General features: G+C 41.1%; 1 protein-coding gene across 1 annotated transcript in view; it reads right to left on the reverse strand.

The window, feature by feature from the left end:
- The window catches only part of LOC140229056 (cGMP-dependent protein kinase 1-like), a 55,202-nt gene extending 47,975 nt beyond the window's left edge, over positions 1–7,227 (reverse strand). The window contains exon 1 of the mRNA XM_072309316.1: positions 6,632–7,227. Within this exon, the coding sequence (XP_072165417.1) occupies positions 6,632–7,227 (596 nt within the window). The remainder of the gene's footprint in view (positions 1–6,631) is intronic.
- Between the last annotated feature and the right edge of the window lie 689 nt (positions 7,228–7,916).

Below are 7,916 nucleotides of genomic sequence, written 5' to 3' on the forward strand. Positions count from 1 at the left end.
TATATATGACAATAACATGCGTGTTTTACCCGAATCCCTATAATTACTAGGAAAAAAACACCAACAATAACGTCTAATACATCGTTATAATCTCCGCAGTACTGCGTTGACAACTATACCTGATACTGTTGCCGGCAAAACAAAATTCAGTACACTACACGCAAGGCATGAGTAAGTAGTTCACTTCTATGTATACTAATGTAAATATATTTATACATAATTCTGCAATTCAAGTTTGAGAAGTTTTGTATCACAATATCATGTGATATCATTAGGAAGCTTGATTTATGTCAATTAATGATGTGTCCAAATGATGTTACCAAACTATGGTTTACATTCTTTCGTAAATATCAATCCTTAATCTCTATTTGTATAAAGACTGGAATGTGCCTTCCTGCATTATCATTATTATGGATTAATGGCTTATTATTAGTTTGCTATTTACAAGCCAATATTTTTCGACTTTCATAATGTATGTGACTTTTGTATGTACATCTATATAATATACAGGTATATTTTTCCAGTTCATATTTCATGACATTCAAATCTTAAAGGCAACCCACTATTCCAAAATTGAAGAGAGTTCACTCGGCTTAGCCTAAAATAGCAGCGTCCCAGAAACCCATACAGTTCAAACAAACAAGCAAACAAATAAACAAGACAAATATCACTTATAGCAGATGGGTCACGTCATGTCACTAACTGACAAGGAGAAAAATATTCCTACAAGATTTTAAAAAGTGGTACTGTCACAGAGTTGCCTGATAAAGGGCGTTTGAGTCTACCTTGCGGTGACCATCGACGGAAGTTATGTGTCGCCATGGCACGATTTCATTTTCCATGCCATTAGCCAGCTTTGAGCCAAATCTTTTCGCTTGTATCACCAAAAACAACAACACTACAGTACCTTATCAATATCGATGAATCAAGATGTGTGATTTTGTTGTTCTTCCCACAGTTCTTGATAATAGAGTGAAAACACACACACACACAAACACAAACAAACGTCCTGGTTTTTATTTATTTTGCACAAAACTTGCATGAAAATGTCATAATGTCCTTCTTCCTTTGGTCAATGTGATAACTATATAAGACAATCAAATTTCACCACGAAGTAAAAAAAAAAAAAAAAATGAACGTTGTCGCGAGCACTTTCAGGATATCTTTGTCACTGGACTTATTCAATCATTTTCATTGTTAGATACATATCATATTCAGGTCATAACTTCCTATTATGTTAGTTTACGTGAATGATATCCTTCAATATAGTTACGACAAATTCGTCAAGGTAGTTTCAGCCCATCACTTGAAAAGTTTGCCATAAGGTCTTTGTAAGTTTGTTACGAATTCTACGAGTAACTGAATGCAATGAACCCGTAGACATTATCATCGAAAATTGAGATATTTTTTTACTTAAGAAATTATAGTCATTCAAGTATTTCCAGACCGGGGGGGGGGGGAGGGTGGAGAAGGGGGCTCAAGTTACACTATTTCGCCTTTGTAGGTTCATACAGGGAGCTACGTGGAACAAAAATTGTGAGCATGTGTTATCACGATGCCATATGACGCTCACATCATATGGAAGGCACGCTTTGTTGAAGTATCAAAATATTATCTGACAATAATGGACACCTCCCCAGCCCCTTACCTCCCATCCATCCCAACCAATCGTGATAAACACTCATCGACATTAAAGAAAATTGAGACCTAAGAGAAGTTCGATGAACCCCTCATTCGTCTGTCCTCTTCGTTTCGACACATCTAATTTACGTGCTGTTCCGCTTTGGTCACCATAAGAGGGTTTCTAATTACGAACATGAAAGGCGATATACATTTTCAACACTTCATTTCTAAACTAGTCAATCACATATAGTTTTGCATTTAGTGTTTTTTTCTTGCGAAGGAATTCATCCCGTCGTATTATCATTGTGAGAGTATAGGGTCATGGAGCTTCATTATGAGCTCCATGGTAGGATAGTACAGTGTTTGAAATTTGCATGATGTCTCCCACTTACACATAAAACTCCAATGGAATCCAATTTCAGAGCAAGGAATTTCATCAGCTAACATCATAACCTCGCAGCAAGTAATTTAGTGTGGCTGGCGATTCATAATATCTAAAAATTTCCATAGTCGTTTCTTGTGGTTTGATGCACTGCCCTTATCCACCGGATCTTTAGTGTAATTCCGAACTTCGCTCATTACCAAATCAACAGGGCCTATTGACCTCGGCGGAGTTGTAAAACAAACAACGTTATGTGATAAGGGACCCACAGATTTTAGACTATTCGCTGAAAAATAAAGAAGAAAAGAAAAAGAAAACCCAACCTTTGTTCTTGTAAAACGCACGGTGCATGGTATTGCTGTCTAACAGCTATTTGATGGGTTCCGGTCAATAATACGATAGAAATATGGCGAAATTAAATGCCAGACTGCTCCGTCACACACATACACACACTCACACACACAACACACTACACGAGCTAGTGTGCATCATGGCAGAGAAGCAATGTGAGTTGTGAAGAGCTAATGAAGGCGTTTGTGTGTGTCGCTATGGTGATGGACAAATCGGTGCTATGCCGCGCATTAATACGCATCGCAATATATGCACGCTGGAGCAAGTGATAGAATGTACTCCTCGACGTACAGCTATGGGAGATGTGTAATCATTGTCATGATCACCCGCAGACGTATCGCTTGCCCTTCCCCTGACAATGACTCGGTATTCACTGTCAACTTATGAATTCAATTAAGACGGATTATCTTATTCCTTCTCCTTTCATTTTCCTTTCTTTTTGATTCTGCCTCGTTCAATCACATACTTAAAAGTATGCGCATTTTGCGACAGCGCCGCATCATAACCACGAGTGCGTGGGTATCATAACTGGACACAGAGAGTCAGAAAAATATGACGAGCTAATATTATTACCAGGTATCACGTTACTGCCCAGCCATTGGGCGGAAACAGGGAGGAAACATGAGTCGATATGCAAACAATATGCACTACGCGTGTCGAATGTTCTCACATATCCACTCTCGAATGCTTGAATGATGATAGCGAACGACCAACGAAGAACATTAGTTGCCTTTGCACCGCACCGCGGGCTATTTGCATGTTTTTAGCGTTTACGTGTATACTTCGAAAAAAACAACAACAACCATAGGCTGTTCATCATTCATGGTGATTTCAGAGATTACATTGATGAATCACATATCTATGGAATGTGTTATCATATATATTAGATACTAATCTATTCGACGGAAATTACTGGTACTGTACCGTTATAGATGCCAACACCACAACCCTGAAAATAAAAGCAATAACAAATATCATCACTATCATCTTCACGAAGCTGTAAATATCATTATCATATGCAATTTATAATACAATGTAATGACATCTTCAACAGGATTGACTAAAATTTTCTCTTAAACAGACTATTTGCTATCTATCAAAAACGACTCATCTATCAAAAAATCTATGTACTCACACATAGCTCGGAACATATTAATCACCTGTCAAGAATGTTGCCTTGTTTGTTTTAGTATTACAAGTGTATATATTTTTGGGTTCTCTTTACCTCTCCTTAATGTATTTTTTCTTTCTTTCTTCTCTTTTCTTTTCTTTCTCTTTTTCCTTCTTCCTATCTGTTCTCCTCCTGCATCCTTTAGCTTTAGTCTCTTGTGTATCTGTATTTCGTCTTGTAAATGTATATTAATGTCTTTTTAGCTATGTTTCAATCAGATTCAACTACGTTTTCAAATGTTAAAGGTGCACTCACTTCAAGCTGTGCTTACTGAGTTGTCACCTCCAGTTTGTCATTACTGAATTGTTACTGTTGTTACACGAATTGATCTGGAAATAAATGTTCTCTTGAATGAATGAATGAATGAAGAAGAAATCACTGTACTTTTCCTCAATATTTTGAAGAGCCCATAAACACGGACTATCTCCCCGTTTTTCCCTTTACTTCTTTGGTCTTATGTCTCGCTTTTGTTTCGTTTTTCAAGCATTCTGTCTGGTAGTGACCTAATTCAGAATGCGTGTGACAATCCGTGTAATTGATTGTCGCACGAAATTTTGAAATAGGACAATCGTACACGTACACCGGAGTAATAGATTTGCTTCGTGCAATAGATTGCTTCGTGCATGTCATTTCTACGTGAAGTGAATTGCCAATGAGATCTAGAGGTGTATAATCTTCATCAAAGGCTGAGGACGCATGACATCAACAACGCAATGCTAAAAGAACTGTCAACCCTGTTGAAGAAAATAATACGGGGATTTAACAACGGAAGTAGACCAATGAGGCAGCAGACTACAGTACCTCATGGAGTATAGACAAACTGGAGCTTAAAATGACGTGATAGGCACGTCCTGAAATCCCGTCGGTCATGTTCTTACTGAAAAAAGGCAGAACGAGAATTCAAACAATTCAATCGAAGGGCGATTACACGAGATGTAGTAAACAATTAAGGCCCTACTGAAAGGCGCTAACGCACACACACAGAAACGTTTATCTCATCATAACGTCGAGAAGGTTTGATCTCGTATTTGCACACGACATTTCCGCGCGGTTATCATCGGCATATCGGATTTCTGCAAATGTGGACAGCTTGCTCGACTAGACTGCTCCCTGCAGCGGAAAATGAAAATCGATCCCGAAAGAAAGGCTCTTCAGTGAAGCCATGTTAAAGACAGTATATCACAACCATACTCTGCACTTGTCGTCAGCCATGAGATTGGATGGGAACCCTGGAATTATCTAGAAAGTCGCAGCTCCTTAGCCTCATTTCCCTCCCCTTCCTCTCTATTTTTTCCAACTGTCGCGATAAAGCGAGAATTAATCGCTAGATGGCGAACATGTCGACGCTTCGTGCCTAATTAGTCACATCTACATCAGGCTTGGTGCACCGTCGCGATCATCCTACCACAGCCACCTTGTAGGTTTTAGCAGGCGTTATTGGCCCGCGGGGAAAATCCAGTCGTGCTGTTCAATCCGTAACGACCTGCGCTGCATTACTACGATTATACGATGGTTGTTTTCTCGTCTGGTGGGTGTTGCTCTTTCCTCCACCCACCATAGTTTGTAGCATCACATCCGCAGATAGGCGAATTACGAATAACACAGAGGGATGGTTCACAACATTGTGCTTTTGTGTTCATGTCTCATTTTTGTTTTTGTTGCTTTTTGGGGGAGGTGAATTCATTCATAATTGACTGCTGTGACTTGAAAAGAAGTCTGAGGCGAATCCACACAAAATATCCACTGTTGGAAGGCATTCTATTATAGTATCGAGACCATAGGATGGGTCTGGAATTAGCCGTCAATAAATCTTATTGATGGCTCATACCACGCTAATCTCGTAGTGCTCGTTGCTGTTTTGCTCTTCAATCAATAATGTTCTCGGTACTGAACAATCCGGTACGCCTCCTAGCATGGGGACTAATCAATTCATAATCTCTCATTCCTAGTGAGACCCCATTGTACTCCTCAAAACTGTTTATCAAGCCACCGGACAGTGGCATTCAGAGGTTCGCGTTACTAACCGAAAAATAAAAACTATCACTAAACTACGAAAGCATGCCCTACGTGACACTATACATGAGGCAACTTTCGATCATTCCTGAAAGTGAGATTGATTCATAAGTGCCATTAATATTCCCCCCCCCCCATCGTATAGAGTCTATGCGTGCATGGAGCGCAAGTGACCGAAGGGAAGATCATTTTTTTGAAGTGCGTGTCACCTTTTGCGTGGCAGATTTATGGTCATTAACTTTGCAAACTTCATCGTCAAAAAAGAATGTTTTTTGCTAATTGTTCGTAAAATTTCTCACAGAACACGCGCGCATACAATAAGTGTCACAATAAGCAGAATCCCTCATTCAAGTTGAAATTAATTGTTAGACTGATTCAAAAAAATCAAAAGCAAACCGGATACTAAAGAAGTTCACAACCAAAAACAATTTCTCTCTCTTTTTTTTTTCTTTTTGCGCTGCAGGGCATGACTGTTTCAAAGTAGATAGTCCTTAATGCATACAAAATTTGCGCACGTCTCAATGAAATCGCTGTAGACTCTACATCAACAACAGATTCCACGTCACCACAGCAAATTCTGTCAAATCTTCTGGCACTTTTTGTCAGGAGAAAGATTGTCTGTCTTCCAAAAAGTACATACAGGTGTCATATGTGTTGTACGAGTGTATATTTGTGTTTATGTGTGAGTGTGTGTGCGAAATAGGTTTCAGCCCTCAGGGATTATGATGTGGAATTCCCTCATTTGAAGAAAAAAAACAACAACAACAAACAAAATGTATTGTTTTAGCGAATCAGCTGTGTAGAGCAGTGGCGATGAACTATGGTGTGATAAGTACTTAATGAAACTATATCACTGACAGACAGTAAAGACGGACTTCCACATGGTACTTGAAATGTAATTACCCACGGTAAATCATAAGCCATAGTCAATGTGCTCCATCTTTAAATCATTACAATACCTATCTGTCAGTTTGGATCTAGTTTAAAGTCAGTCTTTGTCATGGGAATCGATGTGTGGCAATTACCCTGGACCATGTCGGGGGTGAGTGACACTGAATGACTCAAAAGTAATGGTGTTCTCGACAACTTACGCTGCGTCCTTCGGAAACCTCTTCAACTGCAGATCGTCGCTGTCGGCCGAGATGTTGGCTTGCATACCACTTTCACCAGACACACCCTGCTTCTTGTTCCTCTTGTTCTCCTGCACGATGGGCAGTGTGCCGCCACGACCACCCTGTCCGTTGGCGGTGCCAGCCGCAGCCTCATCGCTGCTTTTGCGGCTCAGGACAGCCCTCAATTTGTGCACCTCTTCGCGTACCCGGAGCAGCTCTTCATCTCGCTGGTCGAGCATCGCCTGCCGCAGTGTCAGTTCGTCCATACATTCTTTCAGTTGCTTTTGGGTGTCTTCGAGCTGGGCCCGAAGCTTCATCACCTCGGAAGAGTCGCTCTTGTGCTTGTGATTCGAACTCGAGTTGTTATTCTGGAGGCCCACCCCACCAGCCGCGGCGCCGCCGCCTCCTCCCCCGCCGACGCCGCCGCCGCCGGGTCCCGTGCGAGCCTGCTTGCTGTGCAGGCCCGCGCCATTTCCCATGTCGTTTGCTCCTTCTTTAGGTTGTTGTGCTGTTTGCTGCTGTGCCGTGGCGGCTTTACCCTCCCCGCCACCGCCGCGTCGTAGTCCGAAAGGCATCGTGATTACGCGCGCGGTTTTATTGCATACATGAAAAACCAGGGGGCAAAAAATACCTTACTACGTCACGGCGTGCACGAGATAACGTGGTTGATTCTGTCAATAGTGTGCGTGCGCAATGTGTATGCACATAGTAAGAGGTCGGAGTCCGTTCAATGAAATATTCGCAACAACGTTCCTTGGCAACGCTTCAATTTTCTCCACGTGCTTTTGAACTTCCCTTCCGAAGTCAGAGCAGCTATGCAATATGATAGTGATAATTCAAGAAAAGCCCGACATTAAGTTACCCGATCAGCAACTATCACAATGTCATCGACGTGGAATGCGTCCGTCGCCAGTCTACAGACACGAGTGTTCCAGGAAATATAACAGCTATCGGTGTCTAAGTGTTCGACAAATATCATTAAAAACACAGTTTGTAGAGTTGACTCAAAATCACTACATTGATGTCAGTTTCAATCTCCAATCATGCGTCCAAGCTTCTCTGAGGGTCGTAGTGACTTTCTGTCGGTCACGTGGGCTGGTGAGTGGAATCCTGCAAAAGGGAAGACAATAACACTACAAAAAGTTAGCATTGAAACACACTTAAAGGACATCGTCCACCTTCATATACATAAGGATTGAGAGAATGCAGCAATATTAGTAGAACACATCAGTAAAAGTTTGAGCAAAAACGGACAATCCGTTCA

The sequence above is a fragment of the Diadema setosum genome, chromosome 5, assembly GCF_964275005.1.
Source record: "Diadema setosum chromosome 5, eeDiaSeto1, whole genome shotgun sequence".
NCBI classification, from domain to species: domain Eukaryota; kingdom Metazoa; phylum Echinodermata; class Echinoidea; order Diadematoida; family Diadematidae; genus Diadema; species Diadema setosum.